At 38.1% G+C, this 26,122-nt stretch overlaps 1 protein-coding gene across 2 annotated transcripts in view; it reads right to left on the bottom strand.

The window, feature by feature from the left end:
- Positions 1 to 26,122, bottom strand: part of PTPRM (protein tyrosine phosphatase receptor type M) — a 642,938-nt gene that overhangs the window by 208,416 nt on the left and 408,400 nt on the right. Inside the window, exons 12-14 of one of the 2 annotated variants that reach the window (XM_079785235.1) lie at positions 14,815 to 15,088; positions 13,808 to 13,844; positions 6,876 to 6,950 (exon numbers count right to left, since the gene is read on the bottom strand). In XM_079785235.1, the coding sequence (XP_079641361.1) occupies positions 6,876 to 6,950; positions 13,808 to 13,844; positions 14,815 to 15,088 (386 nt within the window). The remainder of the gene's footprint in view (positions 1 to 6,875; positions 6,951 to 13,807; positions 13,845 to 14,814; positions 15,089 to 26,122) is intronic. The other variant, XM_079785234.1, reaches the window with a different exon arrangement.

Below are 26,122 nucleotides of genomic sequence, written 5' to 3'. Positions count from 1 at the left end.
TGTGAGTGGGGAGGCCACACTGTAAAACAATCAAAATAAAACTAAATCTCATGATAGTGACACAAGCTACAAAATACCTAAGAACAAATTGCATAAGAAAGATCATCCACTGTTCACCTTTCAGTAAATACTTTTGAATACCCACTAGTGCATAAGGGATACCTTGGGAACAAGACAGACAAAGCCCTGCTCTGACCACATTCTAGGAGGGAGACATAACGTCATTAGGGAACCTCAAAAGGTGGCAGAGTGACAGGCTAGGCCTGGCCAGGGAGCCGGCAGGGCCATGCACTTCAGGTACTACGGTCTAGGTTGGCCTCTCTGGGAACATGACCTTTGTGCTTGCTCCTGCCTGCTGAGGCGGAGCTGGTGATAATGAAGTCTGGGGGAAGGACGTTTTGGTCACAGGTAACAGGATAGGCAAACATCTGGCACAAGATCCAGCTTGGTGCTTTGGAGAAACAATAAGAAGCTCAGCAGTGAGTGAGAGAGTGATAGGAACTGAGGACTGAATGCAAGGCCAGGCGTGGAACAGGCCTTCATGCTGTGACTGGGAGTCTGGAATTTATTCTAAGTGCAGTAGGAAGCTACTTTGGGGGCTTTACGAAGAGCAGTGATGGAACCAGCCTTCAGTTTCAGGAAAGTGGGCCCAGCTGCTCTTGGGCAAATGCATGAACAGGGAGCCATCAGAGTAAGTCAGAGAGCAGTTAAACTGCTTCTGCAGTGGTCTAGGCTGGGCCACCTTCTTGGTGCCTGGATATGTCAGCACACAGCAGATGAAGATTCCTGCTCTCAGGAGACGAATTCTAGGAGGGGGAGAAAGGCAGTAGCAAGCATAACAAGTAAGCACAGAGGGTGACAGTGCTATAAAATAGGAGAGAGTAGCAGTGTAAGGGGACAGACTGTCTGGAAGGGGTGGGGAGGTGTCATGGCAGGCTGTGCTGTTAAGAAGGGTGAGTTCTCCAGGCAGACTTCAGTGAGAAGGTAGATTTAAACAAACACTATAGGAGGTGAGGCAGCCAGCCAAGTGGATAGCTGGAGAGGACTATTGTAAGCAAGGGGAAAAACAAGGGCAAAAGATTGAAGGTAGGAGCATGGCTGATGTGTCTAAAGAACAGGGAGATCAGCGTGACTGGAGTGAAGTGAGGCAAAGAGCGAGGAGAGGAATTCAAATGGTGAGAGGGGCCCGGCATTTAAGGACCGGTAAGCAGACATGGAAATATAAGTGGTGAGGTATTAGGAGAGCATTCTAGCTTTATCACAAGATCCTATAAATAAAAGGCTAATATGCAAATTGTCCCCTCAGGAGTTCCACTGACAGGGAGTTCTACCACTTGCTATGATGTGCGCTGACCACCAGGGGGCGGCGTGGAATGAAGGCAGCCAAGGGAAGGAAAGCCCTGATCGGCCCTGATCGATGGCCAGGCCTAGGGACCCTACCTGTGCACGCATTTTGTGCACCGGGCCTCTAGTATCAATATAATCAAAGATTATAATAGTGTAGGAAGAGACAAAGAGGGCCATGCAAATCTAAAGGTGAGAACTTAAATATGACAGTATGGCATTTCAATTCCATGAGAAAATAACTGTTTACTTAATAATTAGAGCCGTCTAACTGGTTGTTTACCTGGAAAAAAGCTAGACCTTTCCCCCCGCTACACTCCACATCTTATCAGTGGTAATTTAGATGGATTCAACAAAGAGCTAAAAATCAGGGTAATGGCTGAATAATCCAAACTGTGTGAAGAACTTCTCAAATTAAAAACCTTGGAAAAGGAGAGGAAAATGGGAACATTTTGGGGAACATACTTGATTATCGAAAAATGAAACATCCTTATGCCCAAAGAATAAATACGTACGGCCAAATACAGAAGAAAAAATGTTCATACTGGACACATTAGGTTGTAAATGTCCAGGGCAGGTGGAATTGTGGGAAGGGCCACGTAAGGGACACTGCTGGGAGCGTGAACTGCTACAATTGGGAGGAATGTTATCTAGTCAGTTCCATGTGAAAAACAAACTTGCTCTTTACTCATATTTGGGAATTGTTTAGAAATAAAAGTTATAATAGACAGCACACATATAGAAGGCTGTTTATTCTAGTTTGTTGTTATTAGTAGGGAGAAAAGTGGTGAAAATCTGAATGTCCATTAATAAGAGACTGGGTAAATAGATTATAACATATTCGTACTTTACAGAAGAACAACAGTCAACTATTAAAAATAATGCCTTGATTTATATGTATTGGCTTGAAGGGGATTTCTGAGTCCTTTTTGACACAAAAGAACATTGTGTCCTGAGGACAATGCACAGAAGTTGATCAAATATCCTCACTTCCTTTTCAAATGTCATCAATCCAATAAGTCATTGCTCTCTTCACATGGAAAGGGGTGAGAAGTGACAAAAATTGTCTCCTTGACCAAACTCTACCCAGGGTCCTCTGAGCCCTTTCTCAGCTAGGCCTCAATCTTGATCTATAAAGACTTACACAAAACATTAACATCATATCTAATAGCTCAGTGTCACATCCCTAGGTGACCCTTGTTTCCCTTACAGTGCCTGCCTGAGGAAACTTCAGGCTGCCCAAAGAATTGACTGTTCCAGCAAACAGGGCCCTGTCTCCCTGTCTCCCAGCCTCGGGGGGGATGCAGGAGCCTATTTCAGTGAGTGCCAGTTAGCAAACTCAGATGCATTTCACAGGCACCAGCACACCCTTCCAGCTTCCCTGACTGGGAGTCCCTGTTTGCCGCCCTCCCTTCTCCATCCTTCTCTCGTTAAAATGCCCAGTCATCTCTATAAAACTTGGAATGAAACTCAGCTCCGTCACCTGTCAGCAGTTATTGAGTAAAATCTCCTTTCACCACTTTAACAAACGTCCGGCAGTGTTTACCTTTGATAATGCAGACATAAGCTGCTTGTATCTTTTACAAAACTTGGAACTTTATGTGGGAATAATTGTTGGCTAGTTCTGTATTTTTTAAGGCACTAATTATATCTAGCAAGCAATTCTCATGCTCTGATATCTGATTTGTACTTGAATTCCAGGAGTCACTTTATTTATACAAACTCTAGGACACAGATCTTATCGTATTAGACGTATGGGTTAACCAAAACAGATGATAAGTTTAGGAAATCGTTCTCGACAATACCTCAGAGCTGGCTAGGTCATTAAATCATAAATAGAAATATCTTAATATAAAACAAATAGCTTAGACATATTTATAAAATTATCTAGAAAATCTTAAAGAGAATTTCTAGCACAGTGGTTGGCAAACTGCGGCTCGCGAGCCACATGCGTCTCTTTGGCCCCTTGAGTTTTTAGCAAAGGCCTGCTTAGGAGTACCCTAATTAAGTTAATAACAATGTACCTACCTATATAGTTTAAGTTTAAAAAATTTGACTCTCAAAAGAAATTTCAATCGTTGTACTGTTGATATTTGCCTCTGTTGACTAATGAGTTTGCCGATCACTGTTCTAGCATGTACAGCTTTTAATTTTCTTTCTAAAACAGTTTTATTTCACATGTAATTAATCACAAAATAAAAGGAATGAAGTAGAAACCAGAAGCATTTCCAGTTTCTAGAATTTTCTCTGTGTGCACTTGAGAGTAGGATTTTTGAGGTAGACAGAATTTTCATTCCAAGTATATATTCTGTTCCCTTTCATCATCTTCTAAATCTAGTGGTTTAGTAAAGCATTTTTTTAAAACCGTGGGTTATAACCCATTGGTGGGGAATTAATCAAATTCGTTAGTTGCTAGAATTAAAAAAAAAAGAATTAGAATAAAATGGAACGAGATAGAATAATATTCATCTATTCAGAGAATAGCACTGCTAGTAGAGTGTCTAAAGCTTTTTCTTCAGTTAAATTTATGTGTGTGTGTGTGTGTGTGTGTGTGTGTGTGTGTGTGTATGTGTGCGTGGGTGAATTGGGTGTTGATGTATTCTTACTGTCTTGAGGACAAAATAGTTTAAGAAACACTCCCCAATGCAATGATTGGACTGCTTACCAAACACGCTAGCATTCTGCAGTCTGAGCTGCCTTCATTCAGTGAATTAAATCAGCCAATACTTATGAACACTTCTTGTTTTATCCAGCACAGTTTTGTGCTGAGGTCAGCTCACCAGGGTGCTTGTTCTTTGGTGTTAGACAAGAAAGGGAGGTCCCACCTATACCAAAGCAAACCTAACCAGCAGGTACTGCATTCTGAGCCAAAAGAAACTTGAGTTCTCACTATCTTTTCAAAGTTTCCTAGTGTAAGTATAGCCTCAACTAGCATTTGTAGGAGCATGATGTCAGCACAATTAATACAAGAAGTAGCTGAAGGCACTTTTGAATGTATCCATCAGGTATCTCCTATTTGCTTCTAGGAGGGACTGTGTTGATCTAGTAAACAAAACTACAAATATTCAATGGGTCAAGTATTCAGACCTGTCCCACTGACCACGTCTAAGCTGCTGGACACAATGAGATAGGTTTTGAAATATATGTCCTTTCCCCCTCTTAGCTACATAACTGTTATCTCTTCTTAACTGCTACATGACAAATATAATAGTAATTTTTCATTCATAAGAGCATGTGTATGTGTATGTTTTGATGCTATTGATGCAAATATACTTGCTATCAAGAGACTGGGCAAACAAGGAGTAAAACTCTTTATAAGAATAGAAGCTCTATACCTGGCACACAGAAGGTGCTCAATAAATGTCAAATCAGTGATTGAATGGATTAAGTGCCAAGCTTGCAGTATGACTCATGAATAAATCTATTAAAAAAGAGAATGTTACTGCTATCAAAGTTGATGGCTGATGCAAATGGAAAATACAAAAGAAATATTACCGGAGTTTGAATTTATCTGGGTAAGATTAACCATCATTAAAACCAGCAGTAAATACTGAAAAAAAGAACGAGTCATTTTTTTTACTGGTTTTTGAGGCATATTCTAACACTCTATCATTGTAATCCCTAATAAACCAAAGTAAATGAGGGAGATTATCTGCAGCCTGAACAGGATTGGCAGCTATATATTCAGCTATGTATCTGTCCTTCACAGACTAGTTCCGAAATAACAACCCACCCTGGACCCGAACGCCTTATGAAGGAGGCTGATTTATGAGGTATCTTCTTAATCATGCAAGTTTTAGAGAAAACGCTATATTCAGAAGTTTCACTTACATCACGTCTCATAAACAGCTTGCTTAATTTGAAGGTAGCTGATTATAGGTAAGTCCTGAGAAAGAGGATATTTACCTATATATCCCATAAGCACTCATTTTATGATAGTGAGGACAACCCATTTTTAATGACTGGCTGGGAAGACTGGTGCCAGCTCAGACATCCTGGGCTCAGACTTGCTGAAGGACCCAGATTACGTTCAAGGTCGACACCTAACTCTACGGTACACAGCATGCCATGGGCCTGTCCTGGAATGTAAAGGGCTTAAAGGGGAGGACTTAGGTGAGAAAGACACTATCGCTTAAGTGCTTCCTCTGGGAAGAACACTTCAGAAGTTCAGGATAAGAAAGAATCTGTAACAAGCAGAACTTCAATCAATAAAAGAAATATGCTTAAAAGAAACTTGAAAGCAGGGGAAGCAGAACTGTTAATAATAAGTTTATAGCCTGCAGGCCTGACACAGAGGACAGAGAATATGTAGAGAATTCCAGCTGAGAAAGAAGTGGCGTTATCCTACATTTCTTTACCTTATAAAGATTAGTCTATAATTTTCCTGAGTCTCACTTACATTACTTTACAAAGTAATAAGCTCACAGAACCTAAACATTTATGAATTTTTGCCATGAGTTAAGCTTTACATCCCTCCCCCCCCCCCCCCCGCTTAAATGTCAGGGTATATTTATTAGTTTTATACATACAAAACAGTTTTATGGAAAGCAGTTGTGTGTTTATTACTCAGCCTTAATCATGCCTATACTACATGCAACAAAACTATGACATCAATGATCCTTTGGAACCCAGGATTTGGGTCCTGCCTTTGTAATTATGTTAGAAATCTTTAACAATGGCTTGCTTTTGTTGCAGGACAAAAGTTTGTCTTCTGGGGTTTTCTGACCACTCACCTTCAGTCTGGAGTAATTTACTGGACTTCTTTCCTATATGAGTTTATATCGATGGCCACATGCCTTTAGAGGCAGCATGAATGGGCACACTGATTTCTCTTGGTATAAATAAGCACACAGTTCAACTCCATGACTCTAAGCCATTTGTTTTCTTAAAAACTTCCCTAAATTATTCCATGCATTTGACTTGCAGATGCACCACTGCTTTATATAAACACTTAGCTTTGAAACAAGGATCTAAAAGGAATGCAACCAGCTCTGCTCCAGTTGTATGTACACGATGAGCTATTTGCACAGCATTACCCCAAACAACTTTGAGTGGTTTTCAATTCATAACACTGGCAGACAAGCCCGTGTATTGCTAACTGTGTGTACAAACTAGACCCTACAATGTGAAAAATGAACCTCTCTCACTCTCAAACCACAACACCTTTTTAGCTTAATTTGGATTACTGTGGATCCATTTTCATGGATTTTGTTTGAAATCCTGTTTGATGTCATTGCTATTGCAAGTCCAGCAAATTTCATTTCTATATAACATTAGGCTAGAGAGGAACACAACAACAGACAAACACACAATGGAGACATGCAGTGGAGTTGTGCTTAATGCATGGATATAATGTGCACAGAGTAGAGGCCAAGCACATCACTTCATTTAACGCGGGCACATGTTTGTACCAAGAGTTTGAAACATTGTAAACAAGCCTTAAGCAAAGGAGGAAATGTAGAGGGGAAACGAAGCTGAGAAAAATGAGCGGGAAATGGGCAAGATGACTCATCTATACTTGAACATCTGACCTGTCAGCTGGTCGTCGCCTGCGGCAGGGGCGATGCGAATGTAAGGTGTTGTAAGCTGAGTCACGATTATCGCAGCTATGGCAAAGGAAGATTCCCAGGTCAGCATGCATGAGGGAAGAAAAAGCCAGACTGAAGCTAGGCTAGCAAGGAGAATCTCGATCAGTATATCACATTGTCTCAACTTTGTCCCAACAACAACAAAAAGAGAAGGAAAGGAAAGAAAAACAAAAACAAAACCAAAAAACAACTCATAGCAAGGTGTTTGAATTTTCTGAATTATTTTCCCTTAAACAAGCTTTAGCCAGGCAGTTAGATTTCTAAGTACGACACAGTTGTAAACTTTGGCTGAGATTTTGGATAGATCAACTGAATAAATAAGTGCAAACAAACACATTGGTCCCAAGCAAGGCTCTAGACTGGACAATTATTTCCAACTGCTATTGAGCATGATATATAAAGATTCGTTGCTAATTCTGATGATCTAAACGTTAGGCTTTTTGAATTTATTAGATTATTTAAAATTCTGCAGCTTAAGTCACAATATTTTCTCTTCTTGCTGAAATCAACTTTGTGAAAAACATCCTCTTTCACTAAAAAAAAATATGTAGAGAAACTTCTCTGATAACTAAATTTCATGTAGAGCATTTCTATTTAGGAATCTCATTTTGTCACATTAAGGGAATGAAAAAATGCATCTCACAGCATTGGTGAGAAAAATAAAAACTCACCACTGCCTTTGCTATAGTTGTCATGGTTAACTTGTGACCAAGGAAATCATTTAGATTCTTGAAGTGGGCCAGGCAGACTTCTGGTTTGCCTGTAGAGCTCAGCAGTTGTGTTTAAATGGTTAACAGTTATGACACACAGATATTAAAAAAATAAGAAATTAAAACATCAGTTCTAACATGATACAGCTGGAAAATGATGCAAAGAAAAAATACTGAAAAATTAAGGACGGGCTTACATGAAAGATTACTAATTTACATGGAACAGCCTGGGTGCTATTAGAAATGTGGCAGCGAGTAAGGAAAATAGATCATCTACCATCTGCAGACAATTAAACCCAAAACTGCTGCTGCATAATATTTTGAAATATCCCTCTGCATCGTTCAAACAGTGCTGCTCCTTATAACTAGACAACTGCCACAACTGGGTTTAAAAGTAGTATAATCGGCTCTCAGACATTATTAATGAAAACTTTCTAATCTTGCTAAGTGAGATGAATAAACTAACAGTTTGGTCAAAGAACAGAAAACTCCCAGGGTATTACAAAGATAATTTTCTTGATATGACATAGTATGCAATTTTGCAAACTGATATAATAAATTGTGAACAGTAAAATGCTATTTCTCAGACTCGTTACAAAGTTGGTACCAATTTCAAGTTTATACATATAATATTTGCTTGGTCATAGACTACTGTTGTTCAGCCAACATTCCTGTATGGTATTTCATGACCTACAGGAAAATCGCACCTACTCTATTTTTGAGAAAAATTATATTGCCTTATACAAAAACAAAGCAACTCTACAATACTGATAAAAGTAAACAATATGAACAAAACGTTATTTGAAAATAGCTATGCTGGGCAGCCATGTCTTCACCACTGAAAGGAAAGCTAACTGTAATCTGAGGCTCAAAACTCCCATGGAAAAAAGTACCTTATAGATAAGATATCATAAGAATTTTTATATGATCTTTCTAACATGGGTTGTAAAGGGTTCAATTGTTATTATTTTTAGTTAAAAGGGAAAACTGGATTATGTTAGAAATTATTTAAAAATAGTGGTCAGATAGCCACTGCCTGCTTTTGCAAATAAAGTTTTATTGAACACAGGCATGTTTATTTGTTTACCCACTGCAGACAGCTGCTCTTGCACAGCGATGGCAGAGCTGAGCCGTTGTGAAAGAGACCATCTAGCTCACCAAGCCTCAAATATTTACCATGTGCCTTTTACATAAAAATCTCTTGTCCTCTATCTTAGAATATCAATAAGAATGTATCAGGAAGACAATCACTAACTTCAGTAAAATAAAGTCAGGAGATTTCCCATTCGTAGGCGTTGAAGATACTTCTGGTGCTGATACATTTAGGGTCTTCCTTAAATACAAAGGTAAGCATGGAAGAGTAAAAAATACACTTCACTTCGTGTATCAGACTTCCAAAGTGACACTTCAGTTGAATTTTGTGGGATCTTCTGGTATTTGATGAACTGGCATTTGCTCAACTGTGTTTTACGTGACTCTAATGTTCCTTTAAAAATGATCCTGGGTCAAATAAATTTGGGCAAAATATAGGACACAATAAAGTTACACAGGTGTTTTTCCTTAGGAACTTTCCAGGGGCCCTAATGCACTGATGACGTACATCATGAAGACTATTTCAAATCGAGAAAAGAAAATATTGTCTCTAGAAGATGCTGAATGACAAATCTATGTCATATTTATGTTTCTATTTCTAAATCCATAGCTCAGTGATAGCAGATTAGCATATGTAAGTGGTCTTACTATGTAATTTGTTTTCTCCTGCATTGAATATGAGTAATTAAGAGGAATCTTAATTAGCTTTACATCTCTACAGACATTCTTTTCAGTTCTCTTGTCAGAGTACTTTCATTCGGTAGCATTGTGGCCTAGAAAGGACGGTATTTCTTTGAACGAAACTGTGAACAGAAAAACAGTCTACAGAAACTTCTCCAAGAGCCTGGTGATTAAAATAAGAAACATTCAAATTTCTGAATATAGTTAGAAATTATATCAGGACAATGGAAATCCTTCAAAGTTTCCTGAAGGTCTTCCAGCAAAGCATATGCACATTCCAGTACAAATGTAAGTTAAAATATTAAACTTAAAAACTGAAGGAATTTTGCACAGAGAATTCACTTTAAAATATGACATTAGAATCATGATTTGTTTTCTTTTTGTTTAAGGTTTATGTTCTGACTATTATAATACTTTTGGAAAGAATTTAGCAAATGTTCTCATGCAGTTTTTGTTTTGATTTCTAGCTACAATGCTGTTAGCCAAATCTTAGCAATGGAAGAGTTAACATATATAACCCCACTCCCCATACACTAAAAACACAAACAAACAACAATCCTCAACACCTTTTTGAACTACAAATCCTCCAAATTTAAAAAGTGACATATTTATGTATCTGTACTTGGAACTCTCAGATTATACTTCACTTAACATATTAAGCACCCGGATACTTTTTTAATATCCAGATAATTTTTTAAATAAATTTATAATAAGAAAACTCCCAAAGACTATATTCTCAAGGAGAAATACAGCTGGAACCATGCTATGGAAAATATTATTGTATTGAAGATTAATGAAAAGTATACATTTTAACTGATTGTTATATCAATTAGAGTGAATATACCCCACTTAATATAAGAAATCTAATTTTCTAACAAGATGGATTTTGATTTCTAAATATATTTTGTCAATTTAGAATTTATCACCGACAAAGTCTTACGAAACTAGCATAAAAACCATTTCAAAGCTACCAGTTAAAGTAAGGCAGCCATAAGGTATGTAAGAGTGAAAGGAAACACATATACTCATTGCTAAGACACACAGTTGGACCAAATGGTCTGGAAAAGAATCCAACTATAAAAATGTGAATGTGTTTAAAAATAAAAATTAGGAGAATTAGGAAAATAAAAATTAGGAGAAAAGCTACTATTTACTCTACTGTTCAGATAAAAAAGAATCCTATAATTGGGTGGACAACATCCAAGCATCATGTATATTCTGTGGTTTGGTGTCTTTATCTTTTAATTCAAGAGACAGAATACTGTCATGAGTTTGCCTACAGTGGACAAAAATAAAAATACAGTAACATATATCTATGAGGACTCTAGATGTATAAATTAAAGGAGGATACATAAAAATACAGGCAATCTCCAATACATGAAGATATGAAATAACATACCTTAGGTTTTTTCCTGTGCCTATTTTTCATGAGGCTTTATATTTGAGATGATTAGTGTCAAAATACACCCTTGGTATATGATGACAATAAGCAAAACATTAAATTTATAAATAGTATGAAATATATCTTTAAGAGACATACCCATACTTGGGATTATAAATTAGTTCCCTGTGAAGAAATATCCACCTCCATACTTTTTTTTAATTTTTAATATATTTTTATTGATTTCAGAGAGGAAGGAAGAGGGAGAGAGAGATAGAAACATCAACGATGAGAGAGAATCATTTATCAGCTGCCTCCCCCACTGGGGATTGAGCCCGCAACCAGGCATGTGCCCTTGACTGGAATCGAACCTGGGACCCTTCAGTCCACAGGCCGACGCTCCATCCACCGAGCCAAACTGGCTAGGGCAACCTCCATACTTTTAATATAAAGATACTTGTCAATAGTTGTTTCATGAGAACATTGAAGTCTTTATAAATTCAAAACATTGCTTGGGAAAATGGTTTAGTATCTGAAAATTTAATTAAGCCACCACACTGTCAGCAATATGTGGCAAAAAAAAAAGAAATAAGTATTTGAATTGTTTTAAATTTCAAACATCTTTATTATATGGTGCCAATAAAGTTATTAAACCTGACTATTTCTCTGTTATGACTAAGTAGTCAAGATGGAAATGCTTCCCACACTGCAAAAAGAATTTTTAGTGTGAATAAGGAAAAATGATGTGATTATGAAGGTGGTAAAACATTAAACTGTGCTGGAAAGGGAGGTTGCTGCACCTGTACATGAAGAAATTAATAAAATAAAATAGTACCAAATAGTGTAGTTTTGCCTGGAAGGAGAATATCTCCCCAGATTTCTTCCTGTATTATGATTTTATGACTAGAAATGACAATGTTATGTAATGAATATTAAAATTTGTTTCCCTCCTACAACTAAACAGATTATTTGGATAGAGTTTGTTGCTGTGTAAATTTTTGCAAATGGCTCAGAAAATATGAGAAGGGACTATTTAGTTAATCAGGTCATCTGATTGCCTAATCATCCTTTGGTGAATTGAAAAACAAATTACAATATTGATTAAATCTAGCTGATGGAAGAAAATGGTCCAAAATCACTATCTAATTCAATCTATTGTGAAAACAGCAATCCTCAGGCTTGATATTTACTAGTGTGTTCTTTATATAATTATTTAAATATGTAGGTTAACATGCCAGATATTTCATTGTTTTCAGAGTAAACTAACTGGTCAGTGACTTAATTATAATAAAGAGGAGGACAGATACTTATACAATGCAAGACTATAATTGGCGAGAGGATCTGCTGGGTGAAAGCCATGAGCTTCAGTGGAACATCAGGGGTAGGAGTCCAAAACTTGGGATCAAGCCCATAACCATTGGTTATTAGCTGAGTGACCTTGGTAAGTCAACTTGTCTCCCAAAATACACATTTTCTTCATCTTAAAAATAAGAATAACAATATCTGTGTCCTTTTCACAGTAATGTTAAAGAAATAAAGGAGGGCACGTGCATTAAAGTGATTTTCAGCTCTTATGTTAAACATAAGGCATTATAAATTAGGCACTGTGGAAATGGATTTACTTTTTGACACCTCAACGGTATAGAATTCAATAAAGCAATTTGAGCATGGGCAATAACCTGGAGGTCTAAGAACATCAATACCCCATTCATGGGCCCTATCATACTGTAATAGTTAATAATTAATAGCATATTACAGTTTACAAAACTCATCAATATCTTTAATTTCATTAATTGCTAATTTATTCCTATAAACAAAGGCACTAAACACATACAACCTATGAAGAATTTAGTATTTAAAAATCAATATAGATTCTTAGAAATAAAATTATGAACCCATGAGGACAAAGAAAATATAAATGGGGTGAGTACCTCACACAATGCCTGGAACATAATATGAAACCCTGAAATATTTGTCAAGCAAACTGAATAAAAAGTCATGTATCTTCATAAATAAGAATTCAATGAGAATTTTGAAAATGCAGAGGGACATCCATAATATACACAAACTATGTTGCCTGACAGTTAAACAATGAAAACAAGATACTTTTATCCAACAGAACTCATCAAGTGACTACTACCCATGATCTGAGTAAATCTAGTGCCACAGACCCAGTGAGGCCTTCTTGCTGTCATACCTAAATTAAACCACACAGAACGTGCTCATTGTCACATGGTTACTCTAAAGTCTGAAGGAGTATATTTAACTACAAGTGTTAATTTATAATGCCTCATTTTAATGCAGCATTTTACATTTCTCAAATTTTGTTGTCATACATTGCCACATGGGATGGTTAAAATACCACTGCAAGGTGGACACAAGGACATGACAGCTCCGGCACACACACAACTGGGCTTTCTTGTTTAGGAGGTGCCTTGTGGTGAGCTTGGGTGGTGGCCCTAGCCATTTCTACAGCTCATCCTTGATCACCTTGATTTCCAGGATTTGAACCACGCATGGGAAACAGAAGTTCCACAATAATATCACCTGTTTACTGGTGTGTCAAGGAGATACACATCATCAGAAAAAACCAAAACCAAAACCAAAACCAAAAAAACCATGCAGACTCTATGGAATCACTATAACTAGATAATTCTTTAAAAGTGGCAGGCAGTATTTTACTACTTTGCGTATGAAGAGTCACTAGTTACAGTAGTACTACATGTGGTACTGTGGTTTAAGAAGTACACTGAGATCAGATAAAATTTTATTTTAAGTTTTAAAGAGATAACCATTAAAAACTGCTTGGACCACTTATTTTAAGAAGCATTTCAATGTTAATGTTAATGTTAACTGCCAGTCAATATTAACTGCCATTAGTTCCTATACATACCTACATGCACATACACATGCACACATTTCAATGAATTTAGTAATCCAAGAAGTTTTGAAATACCCTCTAAAATCTTAAAGGAAATACATTAGGAGAGCATTCCACAATTTCAACCTACCTTTTGTGGCCACTCGAACACAGTCTATTTTGGTTTCCTGTGTCAAAGAAAGAGGGGGAAATCACTATTCATGTTTTATTTAAAACAAATGAAAGTATCTGCAGTTCTGTGTAAATACTATTAATGAAAGGTCTCATTGGTCCCAGAGTAGCGTTAATCACATGATGGTCACTCCTTGAACCAAGCTCAGATACACCTGGCTTTAGCCCAGATGGTGGTGGGCATTTCTGGAGCAGATAAGGAGCAAGGAGCAACCCCACAATGTCTCTGTCTGGTGGCCCCTGGCCTCCTTCTGCAGACCCTCACTTGCTCCCTGTGCAAGCACTACTGGAGATCTCTGTCCCAGATGTCCTCTGTTTTAACAGGCAAGGTCAAGTCAGGGATGACACCCAGACCCTTGCTGTGCAGGAGGCAAACCACTGTCCTGCCTTCTAGGAGACTTTACTATCTTACCAGAGTTCTGCATTGGTCTGAACAGGAAAAGGAAACTTTTCAAAACAACTCGATAGATTTCATTTTGTTAACATCTCATCTTTTTAAAGCTGTTTTCTCTTTGGAAAAAAAGATACCTAATTTAGTCACAGTTATAGGAAGCATAAACTCTTGTGGATTCGAAGAAACGAGACAGAATATGCTGAAAAGACAGATGTTGTGAATCTCACAAAAGTTTAAATGAGTTGAATGTATGTGTTGTAGCTATACTATTTTCCTGTAAAATAGTAAGCTAAGCAGAATTACTAGCCAACTTTTCATAATAAGTAAAATCTGAAAATAAAAACCATCATGTTGACAATATATTCTTTTTTACCAAAACAAATATGAATATATTCATTTCTTTCCATACCTTTCTGTAGGTAAAAATAACTTTAAAAAGTGGGAAAAAAACCCACATTTGTTTCAATAAAAACACACAAAAGCATAACTATTTCTTACTACTTTCTTATTTAATCTATGTTCACATTCATAACCCTAAATAGCCTAAGTAAACAGCCATCTGTATAACTTACCCCATTGGCTCTACTAGCAGCTTGGAAGTAAATTCTGTAGCTTTTATGGGGGAGAAGAGGAGTGTTCCAGTATCCATTGTATGTCTTGTTATCACCAATAGTAAAAGGCTGAGCTGCCTGCAGGCTGTTTGCTGGGAATTCTGCAGCAAAGTAGTACTGTGAGTTCAGGATAGAGGCGTTCTGGAAGTGAATTGGCACTGGGTAGCACTTTAAGATCTCTGTTGTCTTTTTAGTTCTTCGAGAACGTTCTTCCTCAACAACTATTTGGTAGACACTAAAAAGGAAGAGAATTATCAGTGATATTTTATAATAACTGAGCTTATGCCCTTTGCCTCTGGTTGTATGGACCCACAGGATATCCAAAATAAAGAATATACAGGATATAGTCAATAATAAGTGCTTAGTACATAATGGACACTCACAGAACACTTGCTCAATGAGAAAGGGAAAGTGCTTAATCTCTCACAGAACTCTCTCTTCCCAAATAATACAATCTATTGAGGGAAACAAAATTCACATAATTACTGAAGTTTTATATAACAATCTCTGCTGTTTATGGGAGCTGGACACTAAAATACTACTTTTCTTACATGTGATCAAAGATGAATGTATAGACCAAGCATTTCAAACTCAAAGGCTAACACGGGCCAAATAAATGGGGCATGCGGCCCACAAACCGTGAGTTTGACATGCTTGGTGTAGACAATTAATCCAGTTTACCTAATAAACAAAATTATATTAACTGTAAGTTTATTTTTAAAAAGACAATGTATTATTTTCATCAATGACATTTGTATGAATTCATGTGAAGTTTTAACAAGTCACAAAATATAATGTGTAATGACTCATGTTAACTAAGGTTTGACTTAGATATTTTCTTATATTCCTTTGCCCTTCCCCATATTCAGGCAGAGGAAAGAGATGGCACAAGAAAAGCAGATAAAAAGGATTGGAATTTCAAACACCGAGGCCTTGGAGTTATAAGCAGTTTCTGAGAGTAAGTGATGAAAAGGGCTACTTGAATTATATATAACGATAAGATGGGAATGATCATTCTTCGAAGATGCCTGCAAGGATAGATACCTCACGGAGGAATGGATTTCACACCTTCCCTTCCCTGCCCCTCCAATGTCTTTGAATTCTGAAGTAACCTGAAGAGAATGGAAAAAAGCTGGAAAGGACGAACTTAATAAGATATATACATTTACTAGAATAATGAATAATTGTGCGTTTCGTTGAAAAAAAAGTTTCTAATACTGAGAAAAACTAAACCTTGATAACAACTTTCAAAAACTGAATCCAATAAGCCAGTCAGAGAAAGACAAATACCACATGACCTCACTTATATGTGGAATCTAATGAACAAAATAAACTGGCAAACCAAATAGATCCAGAGACATGGCAGGGTGCAATAGACGGATGAATCTCAGAGGGAAGAGGGGAGGGGGCAAGAGATCAACCAAGGAACTTGTATGCAAATATGCAGAACCCATGGACACAGATAATAGTGTGGTGAAGGTCTGGCTGGAGAGGGGGCTGGAGCAGAGTGAAGGAGGTTAATGGGGGGGAAAAGCGGGACATCTGTTAATACTTCAACAATAAAAATAAATTAAAACAAAACAAAACAAAACAAAACAAACAAACAAACAAACTGAATCCAAATTCAATTCAAGTCCTTCTGGCAAAAAGATGTATCTTTTTCTTACTATACCAGCAAAGCACGGCTACTCCATTGAACAATGCTGTAATGCTGGAGTTGCTCAGTATTGAGAACTCAGTAATGCCTACCATGCCCGCAGGCCTGGGGACCTCTTTGGGCTCTCGTCCCTGTGAACTCCGAATTTGGACTCAGTGAAATTACCTGTTTCTGAAGTACAACCACTTAGCGCATTAGTGTAATGCAATGCAGCTGCCCTTCAGTTTGTAATTCTGTCTAAACAAAAATCAATTGTTGTAGATGTCGAACATCGAAATGACTGCTCAGAACACAGATAGTCGAGCATGTTTACAGTGTAATGGTACAGTGAATTCTGAGCAGTGATGTAAACTTAAAAAAATAAAAATAAATACAACTCTCACTTCCTAACATCAGCTACTTCTGGTTATATAACATGCTCTACCAAATGTGGTAGAATTCTAACTGCATGATGTATCCAACACTAAAGGAACACAGAAGAGGTAAAGTGGACTTTGATTTCTTACCACTTCTCCCTGACTTCTTACAGCTACAGTCAGATGTGGCTACTTTAAAATATATCTGCAGCTCAGCCAGTGGCTCAGTTAGGTGGTATGTCGCCCATGCCAAAAAGGTTGCAGGATTGATTCCTGATCAGGGCACATACCTAGTTTGCAGGTTTGATCACCAATCAGGGAGAAAATGGGAGGCAACTGATCGATATTCCTCCCTCCCTCCCTCCCTCCCTCCCTCCCTCCCTCCCTCCCTCCCTCCCTCCCTCCCTCCCTTTCTCTCTAAAAACAATAAAACATATCCTCAGGTGAGGATTTAAAAATATATCTATATATATATATATATATCTGCAAATTCTTTGAAATTTCTCCCATCAAGAATTGGGTTGGCCAACCTTAATGACTACGTTCAGCCAACAGAGTATAACAGAGGGACAATGTGTAAATCTCAAGCTTTGGTCAGAGAAGGCCAGGAATCTTCAGTCTGGTTCCCCAGGGAAGCTAGCTGGGAAAAACAGCCAGGCACCATGCAGGTGGTCCAATGACCCTGGCCCTCCCACCCCAGGGAGGCCACATGCAGGCACTCTGCGTGGCAGTCCATGGCACATACATCAATCTAGGCTCTAACCCTAATTCTGCCAACAACTGAGGTTTGAAATTAATTTCTTTGGATCTTATTTTTTTCCTATGAAATGAGATAATTAGATGGATTTCTATGGCGCATTTTATATTTTTTATCCATAATTTTTATGCAGCATACAAGAACTATTACCACAAAAAGGATATATCAAAGGAATCAATTGCTTTGCAAAGAGATTCTCCATTAAATAAAATAACTGATAGCATTAGCTCCTTCTACCAGTCAGTTTTTCCAATTTATTTGCTATACAACATGAATTTCAAAATTTCACTTTAACAACTTCCGGGAAGTGGAAATATGAATATACCTGGGGGATAATTCTATACAAGAAATACTAGGCCATCTTTTTTTTTAAGTTTATAAAATTATTTATTGATTTTAAAGAAAGAGAGGAAGTGGGGAGAGAGGAAGAGAGAGAGAGAGAAAGAGAGCGAGAGAAACATAAATTGGTTTCACTTATTGATGAATTTATCTGTTAATTCTTGTATATGCCCTGACTGGGGATGGAACCTACAACCTTGGCATAATGGGAGGTGCTCTAACCAACTGAGCTCCCCAGCCAGGGCTCCCACATGCAGATTTTATTTTCCCATTTTATGATGAGAAAACTGAAATTCAAAGGTGAAGTGCTCATTCATTTGGGGCACGAAGCTAATTAAGTAGAAGTCATTTCTTGACCATACTAGCATGGCCTGCTAAAAACTCCTGGTTAAGACAGGAATTTTCTACTTCCCCATAACCAATTTGAGTATTGTATAGAGAGATTCTCTCTCATTTATCAAATCAAGGGAGCCATAGATGGTAATTATACCTTTGACCTCAATTTCTTCTCCCATCTGTACTCATCGTGTCATTAACGATTTCCATGATGGAGACTCCTGGATCTGCAGTGACAGGTTGGTGTCTTCTCCAACTCCTGCTCCCTCCCAGAAACCTTGTCAATGGCACATGGGACAGTGATCACTCACTTCTCAACCTGCAGGGATCTGCCTCCTGATTCTAACTGCTAGATAAAAGATTAGCAGAGCCATTTCTGGACCTTTCAAAGATCCGAGTCTGGAATTCTCCTACCACAAACAACTTTCCTCTATTCCTTCACCCTGGCCTGGTCCTGAGTTTGTTATTTAAGTGCTGTTTTTCCCAACACACGGAAATCTTTTGTCGCTCTCAGCGGATGACCTTACCGCATAAAAAGTCTGAGGTCCTTTCATGACCTCTCTCAGGGATTTACAATCTCTTCCCCCATTTCGATGCACTCATGCTCTGTGCCAAACTCCCAGAATCATGTTTTCTGTAAAGGCTTAGAGCTATTTGTGTCCTTTTTACCAATATTTCCAAAAGTCTTATAAGTTCCTGGAGGAAGAGGTCTATGATTTAGTCATTTCTGAATTTCATGACACTTAGAATGAAGTGGTCATGAAATACATATTTTCAAAAGCATAATATAATCCCGAAGTAACTTGTATTCTCTCTCTATTATATGTAGTAGCAAGGAGGAAATACACTGGTATTCACAAATATGCTTTGCTTAACTACAATTTAACACTAAGTTTATTTTGTATTAATTTCCTGAATACCCAAGAGCTAATAGAAGAGGAAATTTCCATGAGAAAAGTTCTGTGATATGAGGATGCTGGTAAGTTTATCTTGGATGGCCCACAATGAAATAACGAACCTTGAGAGCATCAAAAGCTGCACCTCTGCTTTCTCTACTCTCTTTGCTCACCTCCATCTCTCACTTTCCATCATCTTTTCCCTAACTTTGCTAGTATGTGTGCTGTGTATCTGTTTACTAACGTATTAACTAACTATTTTTGAGCACCTAATATGTGCCTGGCCCTGGTCTACTTTAACTAGAACACTGTGACATTTGACATTCCCTAATAAAAGAAAATTTTGTCTTTTAATTTAAATGCCACCAGACTATGGGTGAATAAAATTAACTTTTCTAAGCAATGATTTTAGGAAGGTTAGATGAAAATTCGAGAATTAAATGATCATGTAATGGGCCTTCATTTTAGCCAGCTGGTATGTTACACTATGTACTGTATTCCAGATATATTACTTTTTAAATGGCTACCATCTACTCATCTTCAGATCTATTAAAGGAAGAACTAAGTTGACTCGAGCAATTTCAAACTCAAAATGTCTTTTCATCCTTGCTCGCAAGACAAATTCGATTTGCAAGCATCCCGACCTCAAATCTATTTGCTCTTTAATAATTTAAGCCCTGAAAGGTCAAGAAGCTCTTTTCTATTTCCCTTTATCAAAGTTCAAGCGCTAATGAAAAATAGCTAAATCTTATCTGCTGACCAATGGCCACACACTGCTGTCTCTCTGATGGAGATTAACACATTATTGGCACCTAGGTCAATGGTACCTTGCCAGAACTTTATGACTGATAGGTTTTTCATTTGTACAATTACCAGCATTTGACTAATGAACTTTATAAAAGCTTTGCAACCACAATTGTAATCTCAAAAGTAGATTTGAAAATCTCACTGTTTGATTTTTTAAATGTTTTTATTTTCCTTCAAAAGGTGATTAAACCCCCCCACAAATCCTCAAGAACAAAAACCAAGCAGACGTTTCTAGCTTAGTGAGATGAATTAGAATTCTATTATCGTTTTAATATGTTACTCATTCTCCTGTTGTTTGTTAAAGTCACACCATTCCTAGCCTGGTTCCACCATTATTCTGGAATTTAAAGTAACATAAAATCTTCCTACGGCATTTGCAATATGAAGGCACAATCCACAGTGAAGATAAATCTGCCAAAGATGTGACATCACTATATCATAACTTTCTTAGGGAATGAAATTTAACTTAAAGTTTAATTTATGCTATGCTTTTCTATAACAACAGTTTAAGGCTTCTACAAGGAGAATAGGAAATCTCCATTTATATAGAACTAGAGGCCTGGTGCACGGATTCATGCACCGGTGGGACCCCTTGGCCTGGCATGTGCCCTCTTGTAATCTGGGACCCCTCGGGGATTTGGACTGCTGGTTTTGACCCAATCCCTGCAGGCCAGGCCGAAGGACCCCACCGGTGCACGAATCCGTGCACAGGGCCTCTAGTATGCATATAAGATCTTTGGTTAATCTCTTCCCGTCCTCCCCCAACACTCCCCTCTGAGATTCATCAGTCTGTTCCATGTTTCCATGCCTGTGCATTGAGCATCTGCCCCCTGGTGGTCAGTGCACGTCATAGCTACAGGTTGAAAGGCCGATTAGTCTTTTATATATATAGATAACACATGAAGTATAACTTAGAAAAGAACATCTTTCATGTACTTTGTTAAACCTGAAAGTTCAAATGTGATAAAATGTTTTTGGTCTTTTCAAACTTTGAAGACTCTGAGGGAGAGCTTGCTGCAGATTTGAAGTTGACTTAAAAATTTCTGTCCTAATTCATTTCCAGATTAAACCTTTAGTTGTAAGTCTATTTTTCTTATCCACTTATTCTACTTATTATCAGCATAAACTACTGGAGGGTTATCCCATTGGATAACAAAACAGGTGGCAGAGTGAGAGAGGAAAGTAGTAATCCATTTTGTTGTTGCTTTGCTAAAACTTTAAAGTGGGAACTTCTGACTCTTTCAAGGACTTAGAATAGTGTTCATTTCATGGTACCTAACAGTGACCTTTAGCTTGATTTGCAATTTTTGGTAAAAAGCATCTATTCTAAAAAATAGAGATTAGTGTTAGTATCATCCTGAAGATTAATATTTGGGGATGAGGGCAAATGAAAGTATAAACTATATGCAATGCATGTGAAGTAAATGCTTAATTAAGGTTCACTGCCATGTAACACACAGAATTTACTTTCTTCTTGTTCTATTCCTAAACCTGTCAGCATTGATTGAAATGACAACCTATTTAATACAAAAACCTGGTACAATTGAACTAATTTTTAAAAGTTTTGCCACCAGTTTATAATTAGGAAAAAAAGGTTATGTTTGCTATCATGACTAGGATTCCTTGGAGTCCTTCATGTAACACTGGAGCTGAGAGGGGCTGACCCAACATAGTCCTGTTCACTGAACCATAAACGAGGACTGATAACGCATTTTCCACAGACAATGGGTACTGCATAGCATACACAGCATAAATAGATCTGTGGGATTGAATATTCTGTGTTAGCAACTTTAATTTCTCTTTGTCCTGCTTTTTTTATATGATTGGCTATAAATTGCTGTGGAATATTTGCAGGGCACCACAAATATACTTTATGTTCTCTCAGCCATAATTTATCACGAGGAGCTTGCCTAGCATCTGTAAGTTACTACTGTGTGTGTGTGTGTGTGTGTGTGTGTGTGTGTGTGTGTGTGTGTGAAGCATGCCTGAGTATGCAGGCCAATATCCTGCTGCTCTGCTAGTTAGTGATAAAATCTGATATAATAAAATATTAATTATAGCTGAAAGGTTGGGCAAGAAATATGAACTCAATTATAGTTCCATATTGTGAACAAAAGGCAGGAAGAAAAGATCCTTTAGTTATGGAGGTTTGGGATAATAAAAGAGCAACTAGGACATTAGACTCAGGCTGAGAAACTCCGTAAAAGGCCACCTGTTATTAATCTTCACAACAGGCGCCACATTTCTAGTAAATTAGTCCTAATGGAACATCTTTAAGAGTGACTTCTCCCCTTTTTAACAAGTAAAGACATTTTTCTTTGCATATTTTATTTCACTAAAGTTTATCCTAATTTATTCATCACAATTGCATAAAAATTATAATTCAAGGTCAGCTACTATTATTAAAGCATTTTCTCTTTTAAAAAAATTTAACTTTCTTTTAATTGTTGACACAAAGCATTTTCTCTTAAATAATGCTAGTGATTTGAATAAAAAGAGAAATTGAATACTATTAAAGCCACATTACATATCTTAATTATTATATGTTTGTATTACATTCAATTCAGAATCTTTTCGTTCCTAAAAGTAGTGATACTGCAGGCCAGGTGAGCTGAAATGCAAATGCCACCATCAAAGAGGCAAGTGCAACAAAGCAGTTGCGTGGAGAGAATGCTGAACTCGAGTCACACACCATAGGCAACTGGTTCCAGCTTTGCCACTATATTGTCAACTGACCACTAATGTCCTTTCCAGGTCTAATATTTTATAACTCCTGGTACAAGATCAGGCAAGTTGTAAGATCAATAAATGAAAATTATTTCATTCTTGTTTCTTCCATCATTCTATTCTACATTATTTATCAGGTATCAAGCCCTGTGCAGACACAGGGAAGAATAAAAAGAGAAATCAGGCACAGACTGTCCTTGTCTTCGAGTAGCCCAGCCTAAGGGTGTTAGAAACAGGTCACTCAAGCAAAGAACTATTGTGATAAGGATCTCAGAAAAGATTGCACAAAGTGTGACTGGACACACGGGAAGAGTGTCAATGTGTACAATGAAATCTCTTGCAGCATCAGCTTCATTGAGGACATCTGTCCTGAACTTCATGCCTAAACATTCCTACTGCTGGGAACATCTGAAGGCTGCTCCTGCACTGCCTCCAGACACCAACTTTCTCCCCAAAATAAAGAGGTTTTATTTTATTTTATTGTTAATCCTTACCTGAGGATATTTTTCCATTGATTTTTAGAGAGAATGGAAGGGAGAGGGAGAGACACACAGAGAGAAACATCTGAGAGAGAGACATTGATTGGTTGTCTCTCCTGCACATGCCCCGACTGGGGCCAGGGTCTGAGCCTGCAACTGAGGTACATGCCCTTGATAGGAATCCAAACTGGGACCCTTCAGTCCATAGGCCGACACTCTATCCATTGAGCCAAACCAGCTAGGGCTAAAAGGTCTTTATATTCCCAATGTAGCTTCGATTCACTCCACCACTTATACAAAGAAAACCCCTCCAAGTTCCAAGTTTTCCCCATCAGACTCACCAAAACAGCTGAGCTTCCAAGAACCCATGATGATGCTTTATCAATAGCAGAGAAAACTGAAGGTCATGGAGGGTCAGCTCAGGAAGTCCTGGCAGGCCCCTGGATAACCGTAAGAGGAACCCTAAAGCAGCAAGATTTTTCCTCACAATTTCCATACTGCCCAGCTCCTGGCAGAACTACACTGTAGGGCAAGAGAACCAGGGGGAATTATGGTGACTCCCATCGCCACCTGTGATGCCTGAGGTGAGGAGCAAGAATGTAGGCATTGCTGCTCGATGGGATGGGCAGGGAGAGCAGCCTGCAAACACTCAAGAGTCCTGGTCTCTGGTCCCCTCTCCCTCTCTCCGAGTCTCTGTCAGGCAAATTGAGAAGTATTCTTTCTACCTCCTGTAATCACTCCTCTATACAACGATCCATCATTTCTTAATTTTAGCATTTCATTTGATATCCATCTGAATCATTAAGGTCAAATCAAAATATTGCAGAACGTGTTTTGTTATTTCTTGGGAGAGGTGGTCATTTCTTGCCTCCCCTGTCCACAGGCAGCCGCACTGCTGGGCTTTCTCCACAGGAGGCCTGGCTGGTGTGCCCCTGAGTTTGGGGGTCTGGGCTCCCTGTGAACCTGGTCTGGTGATAACACTGGTGCTCTGGCCTCATACACGGAATCCTTCAGAGGACATTATGTGGAAGAATTTTTTTTTTAAAATCAGCGAAGAAAAGTTATGCACTGTATTTTTATGAACAAAAGCAAGTCTGAAATGGAGTTAGAGGGAAAGTTAAATTAAGTTTCATTGTATAAAAGCTCAAATACATCTACTCTATTATTATTATCTTCCCCTGCCATTTTTAAAGTTTCTTTTGAAGGGTCTTGAAGAACAAACTTAGTTTCCAAAATGAATTTTCAAAGAGATGACTGACATTATCATCCTAAAAGCAACATTAATAAAAATGATCTTTGTTTCTTGTCAGTAAAGGAATCCAGAGTATTATTTTTTAATACAATAAAATTCACCTAAAATCAGGTGGGGGAAGGGAGGTAGTGATGGTAATAAGGGACTCAGCGCCGTTTGTTAATGCACGTTGTAGCAACTCAGCTACAATAAGTAATAAAAACCCAAGCCAATGTAGTAATATAAAACTGAAATTTCACCACCGAATGACATTCTGGTCTTTGTGATTATGTGTACCCTAATGAATAAAAGGAAAAAATTTAGGTTGGAAGTCAGCTATTTAGACCTCCTTTCCTTTAACAATTTTAGCCATGGATAGAACCTTTCCAAAAAGTTCAAGAATTGTGACAAAAGAACATTTAGCCCAAAAGGTTTGGGCTAAATGCTCTTATGGTTTGCAGCTCCTGGGAGGGAACCAGCTCCTGCTGGCTAATGTGACCTCCTAGGCCACGTAAGGTTGCACAGAGAGAGCACAGCTGTGGGGTCAGAGCAGGATGCCTGTTAACCTCCCCAGGTCTGAGTTCCTTCATCAGTGCATGGAGTGCTGCACCTGACTAAGCGTCTGCTCTGGATGGCCACAAATCATTTCATAAAGGACCAGGCATAGGCCTGGCGCTTTAGAGCTACTCAATCCAAGCAACAATGATTATTACTGTAGTTATTACTTCTCTATCATAAGCTGCTCATAAGATCATAACTGAAGTTCAGAAATATTGTACTAGAACTGAGAATATTTCCTGAGACACGAATGGAAGAAAGGAGACACCATGTTATTACAAGTTGTTTTTACCGTTACAGACCTGAATAGTGTCAATGATACATAAGAAAAACTTTCCTACAGTGATCAGGTAGTATCTGTGTTGATGCTGTCCTGACAGCTTTCTTACTTGTCATTAATTCTCCTGGCCACCCTTTAAGGCAGATACTAGTATTAGTATTACTCTCATCTAATTGATGAGGAGAACGGGACTCAGAGAAGTTACACAACTTGCCCAAGGTTCCAGAGAAAGTAAGGGCCAGGATTTAAACGCTGGCTCACCAAGCTCCATGCGGAGGTTGGTTTCATTTTTATGGTCTTAACATCTCTGCACCTTATTTCCCAGGGCAGAACTATTTTTTGTAATTACTCCAATCACCAATGTTTTCTCATCTCTGTGGTGTTTTGATGAAACAAAAGATCTTCTAAAACTTTAATTTTACAGAATGAATATACATTATTAATACCAAACACATTTCTTGCATAAAATTATTGCTTCCATAAAATTATTGCTGCCCTGGATGGCATATGGCTCAGTTGGTTGGAGTGTCATCTCATACACTAGAGGGTGGCTGGTTCATTTCCCGGTCAGGGCACATACCCAGGTTGCGGATTTGATCCCCGGTCGGGGTGTGTATGGGAGGCGACTGATCAATGTTTCTCTCTCACTTCAATCATTCTCTCTCTCTCTCTCTCTCTCTCTCTCTCTCTCTCTCTCTCTCTCTCTCTCTCTTCTCTCTCCCCCTAAATATCAATTAAAAAATTACTGTCAAAATATGGGTTACTGTACTGTTAGAACATGGATCCTATTAAAGTGATGATCACAGTGTATTGGCAGTCTGAGTCTGGATTTACCTTAAGGGCGAT

Source organism: Cnephaeus nilssonii (assembly GCF_951640355.1).
Source record: "Cnephaeus nilssonii genome assembly, chromosome: 11".
NCBI lineage: Eukaryota > Metazoa > Chordata > Mammalia > Chiroptera > Vespertilionidae > Cnephaeus > Cnephaeus nilssonii.
The sequence above is the reverse complement of the archived record's forward strand: the minus strand, read 5'-3'. Positions and strand labels throughout refer to the sequence as shown.